Source organism: Pan paniscus, chromosome 8 (assembly GCF_029289425.2).
Source record: "Pan paniscus chromosome 8, NHGRI_mPanPan1-v2.0_pri, whole genome shotgun sequence".
Lineage (NCBI taxonomy): Eukaryota > Metazoa > Chordata > Mammalia > Primates > Hominidae > Pan > Pan paniscus.
In genome coordinates, this window is record NC_073257.2 from 13552979 (window position 1) to 13575121 (window position 22143).

A 22143-nucleotide genomic window follows, 5' to 3' on the forward strand; every position below is an offset into this window, starting at 1 on the left:
TCTGTTAAAATATCAAAAAAATGTTTGCCGTATCTGTCGGTTCTCTTAGGGAATATGAGGAGAGAAGCACGATGGACGCATGACTCAGCTGACTTTGGCACAGATGATACAGAACAAAAATAACACAGCAGCAGTGATGGGTAATATTCTATAAAAAGATTAATGTGTTTTGCTCTTTTGTCTTTCCATAAGTTCACCTTTATGCATGTAATTTTTAGTTACGTAGAAAATCAAAAGGCTATGCCTGAAATGTTTTCCCTGGAAATCAGTTCTGAGACTCAGGAATAAATGGTCTGTTTGAAACTTGTTTCTTTTCTAGTCAGAAGAGTAAGAATGGGAGAATGGTACTCTTTTAAAGATCTAAAAAATAATAAATAAGTCTATGAATTAGGCTTTGAGGAAGAAACTAATATACAATACTGTACCTATTATAATCCAACAACTCTAATAGTAATAATAATAATAGTAAGACAGCCAGACACACATTGTGTCCTTCCTTTGTGCCAGTTTCTATTTTAAGAGTTTAATGTATATTAATTCATTTGGTCCTCACGACAGCTTTCTGAGATAAGCGTTATTTTTTATTCTCACAGCATCAATAAGGAACTGAAGCACAGAGAGGTAAATTACCTGCCCAAGGCAATGTGGCTGCAGATGCAGCTGAGCCCCCAGAATCTGTGCAGTTTAACATGTTGGGATCGTCACCACCAAACTAAGCACTGAAAGCTTTAGAGGCAAATGTTATCAAAATTTCAAGGAAGGAATTGTCATTCTCTGTAAAATGTTCTAGGGGATAAAAAAGGAGGGAAACCCTTTGCTAGGTTGATCTGGGTACAAGGTTCTGACACATAAAGCACACAAAAAACATTATAAAGGAAAGGAAGGAAGACATTTTGATTAGGCTATATGCGGAGAATTTTCTTAAGAGAGGTTATGACAACTTTAAGAATGACAGTTGATGACCTATAATGCTGCAGGTAGGAGGTTAAGGATAAACTCTAGGAATAGATGATTACATCTGATTAAGGCAAATTAGAAGCAACAGAAAGGGCTCTAGATATCAGTGAAATATAGAGAAGGACATGGAGGCCAAGACTGGGAAAAGCAGGTAAAAAGAAATGGAAGTGGAAAGAGTTAAAAAGGAGTAGGCCAAGTATTGTAGGTATGAAAGAGAGGGTAAAACAAATACAGCATGTGCTAAAAGGGGTATCCTTGAACAAGAGAGCCATAATAATAAAGAAAAATATCCCAGACACACAAGATGACTTAAACCCACAGATGGAAAGGGCTTGCCATGTTCCAGAAATACTGACACATTATCGTCGACACTGGGGTAAGCTTCTCAGATCTCTGAGAAAACTGCTGCATGCAGAAGAGAACAGCCACTCCCAACACCATCACTCCATCTCCTAGGCATTGTACAACCCTAATCCTCTGCTTTCCACCTAGAATGATGGGTGATCCATGTACTTACCAAAAGTCACTTCTTGGGTCAGGTGTGGTGGCTCACGCCTGTAATCCCAGCACTTTGGGAGGCTGAGGCGGGTGGATCACCTGAGGTCAGGAGTTTGAGATGAGCCTGGTCAACATGGTGAAACCCCATCTTTACTAAAAATAGAAAAAAGGGCCGGGCGCGGTGGCTTATGCCTGTAGTCCCAGCACTTTGGGAGGCCGAGGCAGGTGGATCATGAGGTGAGGAGATCGAGACCATCCTGGCTAACATGGTGAAACCCCGTCTCTACTAAAAATACAAAAAAATTAGCCGGGTGTGGTGGTGGGCGCCTGTAGTCCCAGCTACTCAGGAGGCTGAAGCAGGAGAATGGTGTGAACTCGGGAGGCCGAGCTTGCCATGAGCAGAGATCGCTCCACTGCACTCCAGCCTGGGCAACAGAGCGAGACTCTGTCTCAAAAACAAACAAAAAACAAAAAATAACTTCTTCTGCAGCAGATTCATCCACAGTCACCTACTCAAAGACATCGTCCAGCAATTTTCCCTTTTTCTTCTCTATCATCACGTTTTCTCTCTCTCTCTTGGAATTCTCCTATCAGTCTGCAAGCATGTGACTATGATTTCATTTAAGTAACAGCTAGTTTTTTAGACCTCATTTGCCCAGCAAGCTACTCCTTTGCAGGAACACTCTTAGAAAACTTCCTTCATGCTCACTATATCCAATTCCTTTCTCTAATATTTCTCGTTCCTTTTCTCACGTTTAAAACTATCAAGTAACTTAACCTAAATTGTTAAGTACAGTTGTTGAGCTGTTCAAATTTTCAACTCCTGTCAACAAAATTCCAAAGAACAAGCTTCTAAGATAAGCACTTCCTGATATTTGATAACATAGGTTAAAATTTCTGTAAATATCTTAAGAGATTATACCCAAATCCCTATGTTGGAAAACGGTGATCAATAAAATTTTGGCAGTGAGGAAAATAAAAATAACTTTCCATAATAGGGTTATTTTTATCTATATAAATCAAGAAAGAATTAACACTTTAGCTATGATCAGAAAAGATGAGGCCCTTGGTATTATTGGGAAAATTTGGAAGAGATAATTAATTTGGGAGGGCTTCTAGAACAAGTACTCAGTGAGAAGTGTTCAATAATAAGTAAAATGACACATATGTAATTGATGTCTTAAGGCTGATGACAGCAGCCCTCCTAAATGCATCTGCAATTTGCTACTAAATCCATACAATTTGCCTCCTCTAATATATACATATTTTGAGACGGAGTCTCGCTCTGTCTCCAGGCTGGAGTGCAATGGCATGATCTCGGCTCACTGCAACATCTGCTTCCTGGGTTCAAGCAATTCTCCTGCCTCACCCTCTCGAGTAGCTGGGACTACAGGTGCACGCTGCCACCCCTGGTTAATTTTTTTTTTGTATTTTAGTAGAGATGGGGTTTCACCATGTTACCCAGGCTGGTCTCAAACTCCTGAGCTCAGGCAATCTGCCTGCCTTGGCCTCCCAAAGTGTTAGGATTACAGGCGTGAGCCACTGCACCTGGACCTCCTCCAATATTTGGCCAAGACACGCAATCTTTAAGCTCCCATGTCTGTCCATGATTGTAGGTTTATAATTTGGAACTTTGGTTATTTAATTTATTAAAAATATTCAGATATATCCTGCAAATAAATACAAAGTTTTTGTACTCAGCATCTTTAGTGCACTTTCCCACAAGGAGTTGTATGTAAATGAAAAAAATAGATAAATGCAAGCATGTAAATCAACTCTTACCATTTACTTAGCTCAAGTTTATTTACACCTGAATGAAAAGTTCCATTTGCATCAAAAATACATTAGTATACTCTTAAGGCAGTGTCCGGCGCAGCGGCTCACGCCTGTAATCCTAGCACTTTGGGAGGCTGAGGCGGGTGGATTACTTGGGCCCAGGCATCCAGCCTGGACAACATGGCAAGAGCCATCTCTACTAGCCAGGCATGGTGGTGTGCACCTGTAGTCCCAGCTACTCTGGAGGCTGAGATGGGAGAATCGCCTGAGCCTCAGAGGTCAAGGCTGCAGTGAGCTGGGATTGCGCCACTGTACTCCAGCCTGGATTACATATATTTGTATATTCCTAAGGCACATAATGGACCTAGGTCACCAAAACTAAAAGATATTCTAGACCAAAATTTTGACTGTAATTTAATAACCTTGTACAAACTCTCTACAGCTGCACATTACCAAAGCTAGTATCACTGTGCCTAGTGGCTTACTGCCTCATTCAATTGAAAAGATCAAACTAATTCAATCCTGCTCTCCAAAGAACACTTTTTCTGAATGGGCTCTCAGACTTTTCCTGAATGGGCTCTCAGATTCTGCTTTCCTAAGAAAGTGTGTTGAGGTAGTTCTTTTTCTGAATGGGCTCTCAGATTCTGCTCTCCTAAGAAAGAGTGTTGAGGTAGTTCTTTTTCTGAATGGGCTCTCAGATTCTGCTTTCCTAAGAAAGTGTGTTGAGCTGTAGTTCTACAGCATTGTTCAATGCAAAGATAGGGTTGGCTGTAGGTTTTCAGAAGGTGACCTTTATCAGGTTGAAGAAGTTCCCTTCTCGTCTTACTTTCTTGAGATTTTATCATGAATTGATGTTGAGTTTTGTCAAATGTTTTTTCTGCATTTCTACTGAAATGAGTCTTGTGTGGTCTTTTCCCCTTTATTCTAGCAATATGGTGTATCATATTAATTGATTTTCAGATGTTAAACTAGCCTTGCTTTCTTGAAATAAATCCCACTTGGGCATGGAGTATATTCTTTTTATATGTTGCTGGTTTCTGTTAATATTTTAAGATTTTTGTATCTGGATTCGTGATTGATAATAGTTATTCTTGTAATACCTATTATAAATAGTTACTGTGTGGCTTGGCCAAATACTGGAGGAGGTGAATTGTATGGATTCAGTAGCAAATTGCAGATTCATTTGAGAGGGCTGCTGTCATCAGCCTTAAGATATCAATCACACTGGGCGCAGTGGCTCACACCTGTAATCCCAGCACTTTGGGTGGCCGAGGTGGGTGGATCACAAGGTCAGGAGTTCAAGACCAGCCTGGCCAACATGGTAAAACCATATCTCTACTAAAAATACAAAAATTAGCCAGGCATGGTGGCAGGCACCTGTAATCCCAGCTACTCGGGAGGCTGAGGCAGAGAATTGCTTGAACTGAGGAGGTGGAGGTTGCAGTGAGCTGAGATTGTGCCATTACACTCCAGCCTGGGCAACGGAGCAAGACAATGACTCAAAAAAAAAAAAAAAAATCAATCACATATGTGTCATTTTACTAATTACTGAACACTTCTCAATAGAAATCTTTTTGCTATATTTGAGATATCCCGTTTTCTTCTGCATATGCTATTGGGAGGTAGGATAACTAAAAATATTATATATAAAATATAAAATAACAATATATAAAATAACTAATATGATAACTAATATAACTATATATAGCTATATATACCTACATATAACTGCAATATAACCATAATATATAAAATAATTAATATAACATATAGATTAGTTATAAAATAATATATATAAAACTAATAAAATAACACCAATATATAAAAAATATAAAATAACTAAAATACATTGGTATAGTTTCTTGTAATAACTAAAAGAAAGTGTTCCTTTTTCCTCTATTTCTTGGAAGTGCTTATGAAGGACTGGTAATATTTCTTATTTTTTATTATTTTTGAGACAGAGTTTCGCTCTTGTTGTCCAGGCTGGAGTGCAATGGCGCGATCTCGGCTAACTGCAACTTCCACCTCCCAGTTTCAAGTGATTCTCCTGCCTCAGCCTCCTGAGTAGCTGGAATTACAGGCGTGTGCCACCACACCCGGCTAATTTTGTATTTTTAGTAGAGACGGGGTTTCACCGTGTTGGTCAGGCTGGTCTTGAACTCCTGACCTCAGGTGATCCGCCCGCTTCAGCCTCCCAAAGTGTTGGGATTACAGGCGTGAGCCACCATGCTCGGCCAATACTTCTTCTTTAAATGTTTGGTAGAACTCACTAGTGAGGCCACTGGGCCTTGTCTTTTCTTCATGGGAAGATTTTAATTACTATGCCTTAGCTGGGTAATACAAAGATGTACCTGCATTATTTCGGATTTTCATCATTTGTGCATTCTCTCTGTTCTTCTTGATCATTCTAGTTAATGGCTTTTTCTAACTTTGTTGCTCCTTTTTTTTTTTTTTTTTTTTTTGAGACAGTCTCACTCTGTTGCCCAGGGTGAAGTGCAGTGGTGCGATCTTGGCTCACCGCAACCTCTGCCTCCCGGGTTCAAGCAATTCTTGTCCCTCAGCCCCCTCCCCCTGCCTGTCCCTCCTTCCTCCTGCTGAGTAGCTGCGATTACAGGCACACACCACCATGCCTGGCTAATTTTTGTAGAGATGGGGTTTCACCATGTCACCCAGGCTGGTCTCAAACTCCTAGCCTCAAGTGATCTGCCAATCTTGGCCTCCCAAAGTGCTGGGATCACTAGAAGCTTTTCAATTTTTTTATTCCAAAGCAATCTGATGCAGTTTTTGCTATATTTGAGATATCTCATTTTCTTCTGCGTATGCTATTGGGAGATAGGAAAGATTTTGGAAAATGTGTAAGAAAAAGGAAGATACTAAAAACATACTAAGATTGTATGTAGGGAAAGGTTACACCTCTAACTTTGATAATGTGCATTAAATCGACAAATCCTTGAAAAGCACAGCTCGATAAATCCAACAAAAGGAGAAAAAGAACATGTGAAGAGTTGAATATATGTGAAAGAAATGTAAGTTCATTTTTCTTTTTTTTTTTGAGACGGAGTCTCGCTCTGTTGCCCAGGCTGGAGTGCAGTGGCGCGATCTGGGCTCACTGCAAGCTCCGCCTCCCGGGTTCACGCCATTCTCCTGCCTCAGCCTCCCGAGTAGCTGCGACTACAGGCGCCCGACACTCCGCCTGGCTAAATTTTTGTATTTTTTAGTAGAGACGGGGTTTCACCGTGTTAGCCAGGATGGTCTCGATCTCCTGACCTCGTGATCTGCCCGCCTCGGCCTCCCAAAGTGCTGGGATTACAGGCGTGAGCCGCCGCATCCGGTCGTAAGTTCATTATTAAAATGGGCCCCATATCCACGTGAATAGGGGTCAGTCTCAGACTTAGCTTTAATTTTCAGCCATGAGAAGACTACTGCTCTTCCTCCAACACTCACTTCTCTATTTTCTCTATCGTTTGATCCTGTCTCCTGTACAACTGGGTGGTATTTAACCATGTTTAGGCTCAGGTATAACCCAAGCTCTGAAACTGTAATAGAAAATTAAGTAAATGAAAGGCAAAAAATGAAAGACTTAATAAGGTTTAAGCTGTTATTCATCTAGGAGGCTGAATAACAATACATATACATGTTTTTGTTGTTTATGTGTATATATTTTTTATGAATAGAGTTGTTCCTATTATGTCGTATCTTGTAATAATTATTAATGACAAGGTTCATAAATAGCTAGATGTTAACATAACTGGCCAAAGTCCAGTGACAAGGGCCCTGTTACAATCAGTAAGTAGGACCAACCTGCTAAGACTTGAGCTCAGAGCTCAGGGATGGCCAAGGTCAAGGCCCAGTGGTTGTGACGAGATGCCAGGAAACCTTACCCACTGCATGCCTGTGTTGTGCCATGGTGCTGTAAGTAGTCTCTTTGGGTACACTGCCAGTAGGCTTTTGGCATACATGTATGGGCTAGTATTTTCAGGCCAAAAAACTATCCCTGTCTCATTGTTTACTATTTTTGTGCAGCAATTTGGTTTTACTGTTGGTTCTTACTCTGGTCTTGCCCCAAGTTCAATACTTTGGTTCTTCTCTTCTCCCTAAACTTTCCCTGTCCTGATTCCCTGAGAACAATTCCCTTTTCTCTGAATTGGGATCCTATTTCTACCCCTTGCATACATACCCCTCCTAATTCTTCTGGGTAAATTTCTATGCCCATTAACTCTAGACATACATTTGTAAATTACTGAGACCCTAAATTGAGAATTATGTTTGCCATTACTTTTAAAAGTGTAATCTGAATCCCAGCACTTTGGGAGGCCGAGGCAGGCGGATCACGAGGTCAGGAGATCCAGACCATCCAGACTAACACGGTGAAACCCCGTCTCTACTAAAAATACAAAAAAATTAGCCGGGCGTGGTGGCGGGCGCCTGTAGTCCCAGCTACTCAGAGGCTGAGGCAGGAGAATGGCATGAACCCGGGAGGCGGAGCTTGCAGTGAGCCGAGATGGCGCCACTGGACTCCAGCCTGGGCGAAGGAACGAGACTCCGTCTCAAAAAAAAAAAAAAAAGTGTAATCTGTTTTTTTGCCTCCTGAAATCACTTATGTATAAACACATTAAAGTGGGTCACCGTGTCACGTCTTGGGCTTCCTGGGACAAGAATCAACTGGCACATGCCTGGCCAAAGTGCTCAGATCAATCTGCAAACCATGGTCACAGAGCCAATCACAGAGTCTTACGGCTTTCATTGTAGCTTCTCCGTGGAATATTTTCAAGGACGTGTGTACTTTAGGATGTTCACATGTCATGATTAAGTTGTAAATTTCAAAAATTCTAAGAATGCCTATTGTTGGCCAGAAGTATAAAAATTGGAAAGATTTTAATAAAATCATCTTTCAATCTTACTTAAATAGGTCTATGAAGTCTCCATCTCTTCCTCTGGAAAGTAACGTAAGGGCTGTGAAGAACATTGTCCATAATGAAACTGAGAAGGGCTGTTTTCTCTGGGAACAGAAAGGTCACTGTCTTTGCTCAACAAACAGCCTAAAGCCAGGAACGCAGGCCTCCCCAGGCCTCTTGGCCGCCTCTCAAGCTTCCTCAATAAAAAATTCACATGGAAGACATTCTAGTCTATCTTCTCTTCCTTCTTTCTATCCTTTAGCTAATAATTATTGAGTGCTGATTATGTTCTGGACGCAGTTCTAGAATTTCTGTGATAAGAAACAGAGACCCCAGCAGTGATTCTCAGCTGGGGCCGATGGCTCTCAGGGACATCCTTCAAAACAGGGCCCATTTGGTTCTTTAAAAAAAATAATGTCCAGTTTCTCTAAAAATTCTGTCATGACTTTTATTTCTTTGATGTTAAGCTTTGTGTCTTAGGTTTCAGCGTGCTGACGTTCTCTGGGCCCTGAAGTCACTGCTGCTGGCTGGTGTGCTGGCCACTTGGTCGTGCTGGCCCGTCTCCCACCGGGTGGACGCCCAGCGAGCTCTGGATGCTGTGTACGACAAAGACATGGGGGTTGTTTGGAGTCTGTGATGTGCTATTGTCCTCCACATAATGGTTTTCTGCAAGAAACTAGAGAAGTAACTATCTCAGATTTCCCTAATAAAAACAGGTTTTGAGCCAATTCCAGGCTGGCCCTAAATTCCTCTTCCTAGCACATGAAGCCTGGGAAGCTCTCCGTGGGCCTTGCCCTCGCAGCTCTCACCCCTGGTCTCTGCTCCCCCATTCCTGTCTGGCTATTGGAAGCACCTCTCCATTGCCCAGCCTCTCTGCTCATTTACTGGAACTGGGCAATGCCCCTTGGGAAAAGCAGCACAGGTTTTCTTCTCCTAGATTTTGCCCTATGCTTCTTTTCAGAGCTATTTGGTCTCTGACATTCTCTCTCAGGTTTTTCCAGCGCTCTTGGGAGGTGGGCTGTGCCACTGCCTGGCCCACCTGGCCCACCATTACCTGAAGGGAAGCATGAACAGCCTTTGACGTGGGAGTGGCAACTGCTGAGAGGGAACCGTCTGTACACAAGCAATGTAGCCTTATGGGACCCGTGAGTATACGCTTAAGTTTTTTTTTTTTTTTGAGATGGAGTCTCGCTCTGTCGCCCAGGCTGGAGTGCAGTGGCGCGATCTCGGCTCACTGCAAGCTCCGTCTCCTGGATTCACGCCATTCTCCTGCCTCAGCCTCCCGAGTAGCTGGGACTACAGGCACCTACCACTGTGCCCTGCTAATTTTTGTATTTTTACTAGAGATGGGGTTTCCCCATGTTGGCCAGGCTGGTCTCAAAACTCCTGACCTCGTGATCCGCCCGCCTCGACCTCCCAAAGTGCTGGGATTACAGGCATGAGCCACTGCGCCCGGCCAATGCTTAAGTTTTTATTCATAATTTACTCAAAGTCACTGAGCTCCGACTTCATGCTGGTGATTCAGATTTGAGTCCTGGGAAGATCATCTGAGATGACGTTTAAGCCAAGGGTTTAAATGAGTCAGATTCAGCCAGGTGCAGACTAAGGCAGTGCAGGTTCCAGGCAGAAGGGAAAGCACGTGGACACGCTGAGATGCAGGCAAGGCCTCACAGCCAGAGCTGGCTTGTCACCTGGCGTGGGAACACCTTTCCTCTTCAGACTCTGTGTGTTCCTTTTAATCTGCATCAGGGCATGTGATCGAGCAGCACGCGACCAACCCCACTGCGGCATCTGTGCCCCGTGGGGTGGGGGTGGGGACAGAGTTCTTTTCCTACAGCATAAGTGTGTCATGTCAATGCCGTGTCAGCTGCCTGCAGGGGCCCACGGGCATGGGGACCCGACGTACACCGTGGGAGCTGACCTTGCTTTCTTCTCTCAGGAGTGGAGCCCCAACCCACGCAGGGCGTGTCTTCATGGCTTTTCCTGGCCAATCTGATACCAAGATGCAGTGGCAGAAGTACCTGCACTTCCACTCCTGTCAAGGTGAGATGCCACTTGCTCTCCACTGATTCTCTATCAGTGCTGAGCTCTGTTCTCTAGAGCTCATGGATTCTATATTGTTAAGCTGTCACTTAAAAGTGCACAAATTGTTTCCATCAATCCTAACATACTCACCCATGTAATTAACACCCTATCAACATAGAGAACACTTCGAAAATCTCACAAGGCTCCCTGCGCCCCCTGGAAGTAGCTTCTATTCTTGCCTACATCTTAATTGGTTTCGCCTGTTTTTGACCTTTATTTCACTGGAATCACATGTGCCTTTTGTATCCAGCTTCTTCCACTCAAGATTGGGTCTGTGGATTTACTCACACTGCTGTGTATAGCAGGACTGCTCCCGCGGCATGGCAGCATCCGATTGCGCAGACACCAAGGCTGATGTAATCACTGCAGATGTCCTGCAGGGGCGTCCCTGGGCTAGAGACTGGACATGTAGCAAAGAGCTCCGTGAGTGAGGCAAGCCCTGAACCCACGCTGTATCACCTACTTATAGGGGCGTCCCTGGGCTAGAGACTGGACATGTAGCAAAGAGCTGCATGAGTGAGGCAAGTCCTGAACCCACACTGTATCACCTACTTATAGGGCAGTGCATAAAAATCTAGGAAACACCTCGTTTCTCAAAGTAACAACGAATATGTCAGTGACTTTCCAGCTCAAGAATATGCTGCATTCGTTTGCTGCTTAGTTAGTAAAATGGCAACAAAAGAAGGCAGAACCACCCACATTTGTCTCCTGCCAGGTCTGACTCGTTTGACTTTAGTAGATAGTGGCCAACAGCTCCATGGTAGCAGGCATGCTCAGAAGCAGTTACTTTATATTCCGTCAACACTTGCTGATGTCGGTCTTTTAAATTCGGGTTTCAATTTGCACCTACCCTGTGATTAATGAGGTTAAGCTCCTTTTCATGTTTAACACCCAAATTTTAATAGACTTTATTCTTTGGACCAGTTCAGGTTCACAGCAAAATTGGGTGGAAGGTAGAGAGTTTCCATAGACCCCCAGCCCCTCCACACACACAGACTCCCCCACTATCTACATCCTCATCGGAGTGGTCCATTTGTTACAGCCGATAGACGTACGTCAACACATCATTATCACCTGGAGTCCAGTTTACATGAGGCTTGCTCTTGGTGTTGGACAAATGCATAATGACCTATATCCACCAATTCAGTACCATGCAGAAGAGTTTCACTGCCCTAAAAATCCTGTGCCCTGCCCACTCATTCCTCCCTCCCCTCTCACCCCTGGCTTTTTACTGTTTCCAGTTTTCCCTTTACTGGAATGTTGGAGAACTGGACTCCTTCAGGATGTAGCCTTTCATGCTTCTTTCAGCAACATGCACCTAACTTTCCTCCCTGTCTTTGTGGCTTGATAGCTCATTTCTTTTTAGTGCCAAATAACATCCTACTGTCTGGATATATCAGTTTACTTATGCATTCACCTATATGCATATAAAATAGAGGAGAGAATGCAGTGTTGGAGATTTACGTTTGGGAGTCTAAACCATGTATGGTAAATAAGTATAATGTGTGAAAATTGTAAAGCAGAAAGCTGTCAGGATACCTGAATACACACAAATACACACTTCAGTTCACGCTATAAAATGTTATAAAATGTGTAAGTACATACTTAGGGCTGAAAAAGCACCCAGAGAGGAAGGGTGAAGAAGAGGTGTATCTGAAATAATAAAAAGAAAATCTGTCAAGAGGGGATCTAGAGTACCTCATCCTATGAGGAACTCCCAACCCTAGTGAGGGTCCAACGGACAGATCCAAGTGAGAGGATGAAACCACTGCACAAGCACCCCCTAAGGGGCAGGTGGAGGGCAGTTCCCACAGGGACCCACTTCGGGTACAACCTGGGCTTGTCCCCAGGGAGCAGGTGGAGGGCAGTTCCCACAGGGACGCACTGCGGGTACGACCTGGGCTTGTCCCCAGGGAGCAGGTGGAGGGCAGTTCCCACAGGGACCCACTTCGGGTACAACCAGGGCTTGTCCCCAGGGAGCAGGTGGAGGGCAGTTCCCACAGGGACGCACTGCGGGTACGACCTGGACGTGTCCCCAGGGAGCAGGTGGAGGGCAGTTCCCACAGGGACGCACTGCGGGTACGACCTGGACTTGTCCCCAGGTGCCAGGACCAAGTAAGAAGAAAATGTGCCTTCCTTCCTATTATACCATCTTCTGTCTTGGTCTTGTTCTCTTGATCATACAGGCGGGGAAACAGAATCAGCCATTATTAGAAGGCCACCTCTACTTTGTCCTTAAAGGAGTTGGCAATGGTTTGACCAGAATCAAAGAAGTATATATTTTGAAGATTAAGAGTTTAAAACAGTTTAAGAAAAAAAAAATTTATAGGTACCATTTAGCTTTCTAGTTGAAAACCAACACATCTGCCTTTGGGGTCAGAAGCAGCTATATCTAGGAGAGGGATACTCCTCTTTATAAAAGATGAAGGAGTTCTAAGGAGTTTATCAGGTCAAAAGACATTCCTTCGATTTTCTGGATGGCGTCCTAGTAATATTACAACAGTATCTAACTCTTGCTAAGTACTTAACAAGGTGCTGGGTAGCAGTCTAAGGGTCCCATGTCCAATTCAGTAGCCATGGCAACTCATACTTATCACGTAACTAATTATATGTGGCTTTCGGCCTAAAACTTCCTAGAAAATAAAACTAAAAAAATTAGAAACAATATTATAAATGCAACAGAAACTATACAGGCAATATCCTATTAGTGTATCAAAATTTTAACAAACTAAACGCAGTATTAAATTGCAATTTTTTTTACTTTTCAATAAAATACTTGCTAAACAGTCTTGTCTGAAATTATAAATTGCCCAAAGTTAACCATAAATGAGTCATTCTATTGAATTTAACAAACATTTAACTTTGCAAGAAATAAATTTTTATTTTTCTTCATTATCATACAGCATTTAAGAATAATAAATCTGTCTTGAGGTTTCAAATCTGAGATATCTATGGCAAGTTTATAAAAAGTACATTGATCAAGGTACAGTTTTTAACATTAATATACACATTCCATAATCTCATCTATTTAATATTAACACAGGCCTTTGTTGTTGTTATTTTCTTCTCCCTACAATATTTCCTGACTCTGTAGGACAGTGGTCCTCAGTTGGGGGTTGACTGTGTCCCCTAGGGGCATCTGGCAACATCCGGCATAACTGTGGGTGTCACAGGAGAGGGACGCTGCTCACCATCCTGCAATGCACAGCACGGACCCCACCACAGGGGTTTTATCCAGCCCAAATGTCGACAGTGTCAAGTTTAAGCAACTCTTACCGAGTGGGACTCAATTCCCATTTTATGAACACCTCTGTGCTCACTGTAATTCTGAAAACACAGACTTTGCTAACTGGTAAATACTATTTACAAGAAGATTCAACCTAATCAATATCACTTACCAAAAGCAGTGGCTGACTGTAAGTATCAACATGTTTCCAGAATGAATAAACCACACAATCAACTCAGAATGATACAAATTGGGGTCCATATCATTTAATTTCCCTTGAACCTGCTCTGCTAGTTTAATCTGCTAATATGAAAGTTAATTAAGACTGTTTTGAAGGAGCGACACAATAGTTTCCTTTGCACATTTTTCTGAACTATGATAAAAATGTAATGATACATAAAGCACCTGGCAAATAGCAAGTCCTCTGCAAGTGCTCCGGAAATGTTTATCACAGCCTACTAAAAACACAGAGTTTCACTCATTTGTTCAAATTTCCCATAAGCATGTATCTGCAAAGATTAAATTAAGTTTTATTTGCTCTCTCTCATTTTACAATAATCTCTCACAAATGTCGCTTAGAAACAGAACACATATCCAGGGTGTGTGATACAAAATTATAAGTTAGTTTTTTCCACACAAGTTTTAAAGTATCAGTGTATATAATACATTAATGATAGTACTAAATGATAGAACTAAATTTAATGATAGAACTAAATTTAAAAGGAAAAAGTCATTCTAAGTTTGTTAAGCAGAGAAATTTTTCTGTAATCATTTACCTACATATTCACATTCTGTATATTTTCTCATGGTCAACAAACTGATTCAAATGATTTAAGTTATCCCACCATTTAAAGAGAAAAGTCGCTGCAATAATTTTAAACCATGGCGTTATCTTAATTTCACCACTGGCTGCTTTTTTCAGAAGTTCTTTTAGTTCTTCCTTTGACACATAACAATAGCTTTTAATCTCATTGGGATCTGGATTCAAAGTTACATTCTTCCTCACCAACAAAATGTAATCAATTTCATGTTCACCCCAGATACCATCAGACTGAGCTTTGTAGTGAATTCGTGTTAAATAATTAATTTCTTCTGGAGGAACCTAAGACATTAAAAAAAAAAAAGTAATTAAAACATCGGCCACCGTAACAAAAAAAATCTAAAATTAGCTCACTGTATTACAGCGATATCTTGAACAGCAGTATAGTTTTAGGATTAGAACTTTTAAAGCATTAATCTCCTATCAATGGTATATGGAAATCTTAATATTATATATGGAAAAATGATTACATTATTAGTTTCAAGTGTTTGCGTTTTTTCCCGATCAGATAAGTTTTTTTTTTTAATGTTAAAAAAAGGGGCAGTCACTCAAACTAGAAATGTGACATTCTTCTTTTTCTTCTTTTTTTTTTTTTTGTGAGACGGAGTCTTGCTGTCACCCAAGCTGGAGTGCAATGGTGTGATCTCAGCTCACTGCAACCTCCGCCTCCCAGGTTCAAGCAATTCTCCTGCCTCAGCCTCCTGAGTAGCTGGGATTACAGACGTGCCACCCCACCATACCCAGCTAGTTTTTGTATTTTTAGTAGAGACGGGGTTTCACCATGTTGGTCAGGCTGGTCTCGAACTCCTGACCTCGTGATCCACCCGCCTCGGCCTCCCAAAGTGCTGGGATTACAGGCATGAGCCACCACGACCGGCCCGACATTTTTCTTTTTCATATTTTAAAATTGCTTTTTGGAAAATATAGATAAGAAATACTTTGTTTATCCAGGTCTTATTTAAGGGGGACAATTCCAAGAAAAAAAATGATTTCAATTAAACCAATGAGATTTATGGTTCATATTCCTAAGAGTTTCCGTCAGAAAATCTTCACCTTTTTTGAAGGTGGGGAGTTTTAGGTGAGAACTGGAAAACCTGTCAGTTAAATTCTACAAGAGCTGTAACAGTTGAAAATACTCATCTTCGATTTGATCAATTATAGAAATAGTCAACCTTATATAGTGCTTAACAGATCAATCCATCCCCGTATCGAGCTAAGTTTTGACAAGTGATATTAAGAAATTAAAATTTAAATAATCTTTATTCAAGATGGTTTGTGGGGCTAACTCATAACTCCGGAGGTTACCAAGCAGAGAACTACATTTGAATTTAAAAATTTTATTGAAAACCTTTTTAAAGTATGTTTAGGTTTCAGCTCGTATGGTTGTGTAGTAGAGCTGGTTACCTCTTCCAAGGGAATTCCTAGCTCAGCTTTCAGCCGTCTCTGTGCTGCTCGCCTCACTCCAAGGGCGTCACTTTCCTCAAGCTCGGCTGGATTGCTTAATGGATGACTACAACACGTATTCGTAAAACAACCTGGAAAATGGTAATACAGAGACAGATCAACTTTTCTTCAAAGTAGGTCTGAAAGATCAAGAAAAAGTTTTATAAGTAACTGAAAAATGAAATGATTTTTAAGGATTTTAAAATCAGTTATAATGGGCTATCAGTAATTATTTTAAGGATTTTAAAATTGGTTATAATGGGCTATCAGTAATTATGTTGTGAAACAGACTACATTTGTAGGTAGGTTCCTTATTAATACTTCTTCAACCAAAAAAGATCAAAGTGTAGATAATACAGATTAAAGATAAATACGTAAATTATACATATTGCCCAATTGCTTACTAGTTCTTATTTTTTCTTGCTGTTGTATTAGGTTGCACTCATTGTGTAAACTCACTTTATGCAGAATATAAAATTATGCCATTCACAGGATTTCCCTTTGTGACCTTGGCTCCAAGAAATCAGAATGATAAAAAGTCAAATTAATGTACAAACACAATATTGTACATTAAAAGTGTACTAACCTGGAAAGGTAATCTTAGCATCTGATCTTTGCTGTAGCAGAAGCTTATTTTCGGTGTTGAATAAGAAGACACTAAAAGCTCGATGCAATAATCCTGAAAGCAAAAGAAATAACAATTATTTTAGCCTTAAGTACCAGTTATTTACCAAATTCTCTCCCTGCAGTTCAGAATAACATTAGTAACTTGCTGCTGCTTTTGCTTTTTCCCATGGTTTATCCACATGCATAGTCTCTGCATGGCTATGGTGAGGAAGAGCTCTGCACTGGGCAAGGAAGTTGGCCGTCGAGTGAAGGAAATGGTGATGCTGGTGGCCCCTTTCCTGCAGTCAAGTTCCCTATCAAGGACATTCAGTTCTCGGAAAGTGGTGAAGGCACACGCTTCCCTGCATGGTGCCCGCCTCTCTCCACTCTCTAGAAATATTAGAGGCTAGGCTGCTGCTGTATGTCAGGGCTAGTCCCTCTTCTATGAATCCAGAATAACTCTGAAGAAGCCGAGTAACAGGCATGAAGTGAAGAGAAATCGCTGTAACAGAAAGACAGCAAAGCAGATGCTAATGACGACACTATTTAACGAACTGGAACCAACGAGAAAATACGGTATTATTGAAGACTGCACTTCCTTGAACAGAGTGCTCTTCTCAGCAAATCGGAAATGCCTACACAAATCGCTTTACAAGAAAGACTGTTTCAAAGCAGCACCTTTCTCAATGTTCTCGTTCAGGTGACAGTTCTTCTTGGTCTCAGCTCCAATTTTATTGTCATTTTCATCAATAAGGATACACATCTCTGCTAGGAGTTGAACCTGTTGCTTGTCGAGGTGGTTAGTGTTTATTTCAGGCATCATTACAAAATGTCTGATCTGTTCTAGAACACTAATATTAAAGGAAAAGAGAAAGAAAGGCCATCATATATTTTTCTGAATGTCAGATAAACACAGGTTAATAATGATGCTGTTTCCCCATCTGCAGTTGTACCACTCTGCATCCCCACAGGGACCCCAAGAACGCTGCCAGCCGGCTGCTCAGCACTATCTGGGTCATCATTTCTCCTACAGGTTTCACAGCTGGCCTTTTATCACAGTCATGCTCCTGAAGGCCAAGCTCAACGTTCCACTCTAAATTCTTGACCTCTGAGATCCTCTGCAGCACTTGATACTCAATCCTTTTTCCAGTGTACTTTTCTTCTCTGGTTTTTGGCCCCAACCTAACTTTTCATCCTGCTTTTCTACACCAGCTTCTGTAATCTCTAGAATGTGCTCCCATTGCCATCCTGAATTGTTTTTCCCACTGCCTGTCTCTGCATAGTTGCTCAAGAATGTCACAGGCCAATCTTGGTTGAAATCCGTTTTTTCAAGGCACAACTCGTGCCAGACATTCAATAACCTTTCTACCAATGTCACAGTAAGACTTAATCCAGTTTTTCTCAACCCAAGCTCCTGATCAGAAAAATGATTTGTATGAGTTTTGTCAATTTCCCCCAGGACAGTACTTAGCTGATATCATTCTAGATAAACAGGAGAAGACTTAATTCGTTATATTCAATAGATGCTTTAAGGCAGTGCTTGGCAAGTTTTTTCTGTGAAGGGCCAGAGAGTATGAACTCTGCCTCTGTAACACTAAAATAGTCACAGGCAATAGGTGAACTGGGCAGTATGTAAACTGAGTGTGGGTGCATGCCAATATTTATGGACACTGAAATATTTATGGACACTGAATTACATTTAATTTTCATGTGTCACAAAATATTTTGATTCTTCTCCATCCGTTTAAATATGAGAAAAACACTCAGCTCACAGGACGTAGCAACAGGCAGCAGGCCAGATTTGGCCTGTAGGCCACAGTTGGCCCATCCCTACCTTAGTGCATCAAACATTAATTTTCTGAACCCCCATTTATCCCTCCCATGTGATTAAAACGTAAAGCACTTATTAGGGTACTTTCAGTATTCTGACTCACACTTTTACATATCTATATCCAGCAGCGTCTAAGCTTTCTAATCTTTGTATCCTTCAGGGCACCTTTACATAGCCTGACCTTGAAGTTTTTTATTCCCTTTTTTCTTCTCCTTTATTTCTGAATGAATTATAATTTTTGTTTTTTGATTTTTCTACCCAATATATTTTGAAGATCCCGTGTGCTCTACTTTCTATGTGACTCTATTTCAAATACATAGATTTTAGTGAAACACTTTTTTGTTTCTGAGAGGGAGTCTCGTTTTGTTGCCCAGGCTGGAATGCAATGGTGCAATCTCAGCTCACTACAACCCCCACCTCCTGGGTTCAGGTGACTCTCCTGCCTTGACCTCCCAAGTAGCTGGGACTACAGGCGTGCACCACCACGCCAGGCTAATTTTTGTATTTTTAGTAGAGATGTGGTTTTGCCATGCTGGCCATGCTGATCTCGAACTCCTAACCTCAGGAGATCTGCCTGCTTTGGCCTCCCAAAGTGTTGAGATTACAGGAGTGAGCCACCACATGGGGACCACTGAAATACTTTCAACAGAGTTCAAGCATACTGCAGAATGTACACAAAGTGTTTAAACAGCTACTTAATACAAAGTTCTAGACCCACATAGGGTCTGGGTGTGTGTGTGTGTGTGTGTGAATGCGTGTGTCAGGAGTCAGTGATGATGGAGATATTGATATCTAATACAAAAAATCTGAAATAAGGTTAATGATTAAAACAAATCAAGAGGGAAAATAATGTGAAAAGGAAGTCAACTTCAGAGTTAGCCTCAATTTTAGAAAGATTTCCAACTTCTATAGCCTAGTTTTATACAGTCATCCTTTGGTATATATGGGAGTTGGTTCCAGGACCTCCCACAGCTACCAAAATTTGAGGATGCTGAAGTTTCAGATATAAAATGGCATAATATTTGCAGATCACCTGTGTATATCCACTGTATACATACATGTGTCACATGATGATGTTTCCGTACACTACAGACTGCATATACTACAGTGGTTCCATAAAATTATAACAGAACTGACATATTCCTATTGCTAATGATGTTGCAGCCATTGTAACATCGGAGCACAGCACATCACCTTTTCTATGTTTAGATACACAAACACTTGCTGTTGTGTTACAACTGCCTACATTACTCAGCACAGTAACACACTATCCAAATTTAGGCCTGAAGCAACAGGAAAAACAGCCTAGGAGCAACTGGCTACACCACACAGCCCAGCTGCTCCACTGTCTGTCTACACCACACAGCCCAGCTGCTCCACTGTCTGTCTACACCACACAGCCCAGCTGCTCCACTGTCTGTCTACACCACACAGCCCAGCTGCTCCACTGTCTGTCTACACCACACAGCCCAGCTGCTCCACTGTCTGTCTATACCACACAGCCCAGCTGCTCCACTGTCTGTCTACACCACACAGCCCAGCTGCTCCACTGTCTGTCTACACCACACAGCCCAGCTGCTCCACTGTCTACACCACACAGCCCAGCTGCTCCACTGTCTACACCACACAGCCCAGCTGCTCCACTGTCTGTCTACACCACACAGCCCAGCTGCTCCACTGTCTGTCTACACCACACAGCCCAGCTGCTCCACTGTCTACACCACACAGCCCAGCTGCTCCACTGTCTACACCACACAGCCCAGCTGCTCCACTGTCTATACCACACAGCCCAGCTGCTCCACTGTCTACACCACACAGCCCAGCTGCTCCACTGTCTACACCACAGCCCAGCTGCTCCACTGTCTGTCTACACCACACAGCCCAGCTGCTCCACTGTCTGTCTACACCACACAGCCCAGCTGCTCCACTGTCTACACCACACAGCCCAGCTGCTCCACTGTCTACACCACAGCCCAGCTGCTCCACTGTCTGTCTACACCACACAGCCCAGCTCCTCCACCGTCTGTCTACACCACACAGCCCAGCTGCTCCACTGTCTAGGTCTGCGTCAGCGCACTCTGCTTCCACAATGATGAAACTACCTAACAATGAACTTCTCCAAAGTATCCCTGTTAAGTGATGCGGGCCGAACGTTAAATTATCATCTGTAGATGATCTCTTATAATATCTAAAACATGTAAATCCTACATAAATAGTTGTGCTGTATTGTTTACAGAATAAGTCTGTATATGTTCAGTACAGATGAAATTTTTTTCCAAATATTTTATAACGTGCAGTTGGTTAAATCCATGGATATGGACCCCAAGGATACAGTAGGCCAACTGTATATTAGGTGATCACTAAGATAGGTTTCGTTACTACATAATTACTAGACTTTTTGACATGACATTTTTTTCCGGGGGGATGGGGCTGGGTCTTGCTGTGTCTGTCGCCCAAGCTGGAGTGCAGTGGGGCGATCTCGGCTCACTGCAGCCTTCGACTCCGCCTCCCAAAGTGCTGGGATTAAAGGCGTGCACCACCGCCCAGCTGTAATGACAATTGCTCTTTCAGGATTTTCAGAATTCAGATTTTAAAGCTAAGCTGCATAATCACAAGGTAAAACGAATACGTCTATTTATGCGTTTAAAGAATACCATGTAGTAGACGCGGGAACACATCACCCAACCCAAGAAAAAAGGTCTAGTTCCATCTATGCGATGCTCCCCATCTCTTCTCCTGCTCCATTCCCAGGAGAAGCGCCTTGAGTGTGTTGCTGTCACCCTCTTGCACGGACGCAGGTGTATACACCCGCGTCACACGCGTGGACTCGGCACGGGGAGGCCGGTGTCTTCACGCTCGTGTTTCTGACGATGCTGTCTACGCTTGTTTCTGAATTCTCTAAGGGGAGACTCGCAACTCTTAGTCTCCTGCGACTCGGTTTCCAATTCCACGAGTTCCTAAACCTCAGGTGACTGTGCGCAGACGACGATCTTTTCCGCTGACAAAGAATGGCAACGTCTCTGACGCCCCGACTCACGCCTCCGCCTTCCACGGGGCGCGGGCGCCCACCACAGCCCGGGAAGGCCCGGCCTCCCTCCAGTTCGGGAGACCAACGCCGCCACCCCCAGCTGTCCAGGCCTCCGCGCCGAGACCTCACGGGTGGCTCAGACCTCGGGCCTCCTCCCCGCCCCGTCCCGCAGCTCCCCGATGCCGCCCTGCCCCTGTCTCCCGAACTCCGCCGCCCGTCCTCGGTACCTGATCAGCCTCCGGCCACAGACACCCGCCGGTCCCGGAGAGCGCCCGCTTTGAGCACAGTCCGCGGCGCGCACCGCCCACTGGCCCCACCCCCGGGCCGCGCAGCCAATCGCTCTCGCCAGCGCCAGTCCACGCCACATCGCCCGGCCAACTGGCGCCCGTACGCGCTTGACGACACAATCTCGCCAAGCTTCGCCTGGTGGTGCCACCTCCCTGGCCTGTGACAACGGCAGACGCGCGAAGCACCGGGAACCTGAGCCGTGACCGCGGGCTCTGGCGCCTTTAAGGGGGTCAACACGCCCCAGCCCCAGTTCCGCAGAGGCAGCGTCCCGCGACTGGGCGGTGCCCGAGACCACAGCAGCCGCCAGCCAATCACGCTTTCGATCCTGCCGTGCGAGCCCGAGGCGCTGCGAACGGTGCCTAACGTCAGACGTCTCGAGGCTCGCATTCCATGGAGGAAGCCCTCCCAATCCGAAAGCGCCGGGGCGCCAAGCCCGGCAGCCGGAAGCTCGGCGTCCCATGGGCGCGGCCTCTGCGTGGCTGGACCAGTGGAAACGGAGGAAAGGCGGGACGTCACTGCTGACTGGCTGGTTGGGCATCCCCCCCCCCCCCTCCCGAGTTCCGCCGCTGGGACTACAGCGTTTGGCTGCACGGGGAGTTCTCGTATGTCTAGAACGATGGCCTTTCTGCGGTGTCTGCAACCGGGACCAAGGCGTAGCAAAGTCGCCGGGGGTGTGGGGCGTTCCACGCT

The 22143-nt window shown here is 43.6% G+C and overlaps 1 protein-coding gene and 1 pseudogene across 2 annotated transcripts; one reads left to right on the forward strand and one right to left on the reverse strand.

Moving 5' to 3' along the window:
• The first annotated feature begins 10099 nt into the window (after positions 1-10099).
• LOC100976533 (uncharacterized protein IDI2-AS1-like) lies at positions 10100-17187 on the forward strand (annotated as a pseudogene). Its single transcript, XR_008954493.1, has 2 exons — positions 10100-10169; positions 16515-17187. The product of XR_008954493.1 is annotated as an uncharacterized protein IDI2-AS1-like (transcript).
• Positions 13067-21998, reverse strand: IDI1 (isopentenyl-diphosphate delta isomerase 1). The gene is made up of 5 exons (XM_003827764.7): positions 21393-21998; positions 16985-17157; positions 16287-16379; positions 15662-15792; positions 13067-14539 (listed from the first exon to the last, which is right to left on the reverse strand). The coding sequence occupies exons 1-5, from the start codon at positions 21989-21991 to the stop codon at positions 14222-14224; spliced, it is 1314 nt and encodes a 437-aa protein (XP_003827812.2). The 5' UTR covers positions 21992-21998; the 3' UTR covers positions 13067-14221.
• Positions 21999-22143: the final 145 nt, after the last annotated feature.

What these genes read in the sequence shown, in the direction of transcription:
- IDI1 (XM_003827764.7), bottom strand. Translation starts at nt 21,991, where the DNA reads ATGCCCAACCAGCCAGTCAGCAGTGACGTCCCGCCTTTCCTCCGTTTC. An exon ending in GAACGAGAACATTGAGAAAG is followed by an intron (nt 16,380 to 16,984) that starts GTGCTGCTTTGA and finishes TTTTGCTTTCAG; the next exon opens with GATTATTGCATCGAGCTTTT. An exon ending in TGCTAAGATTACCTTTCCAG is followed by an intron (nt 15,793 to 16,286) that starts GTTAGTACACTT and finishes ACCATTTTCCAG; the next exon opens with GTTGTTTTACGAATACGTGT.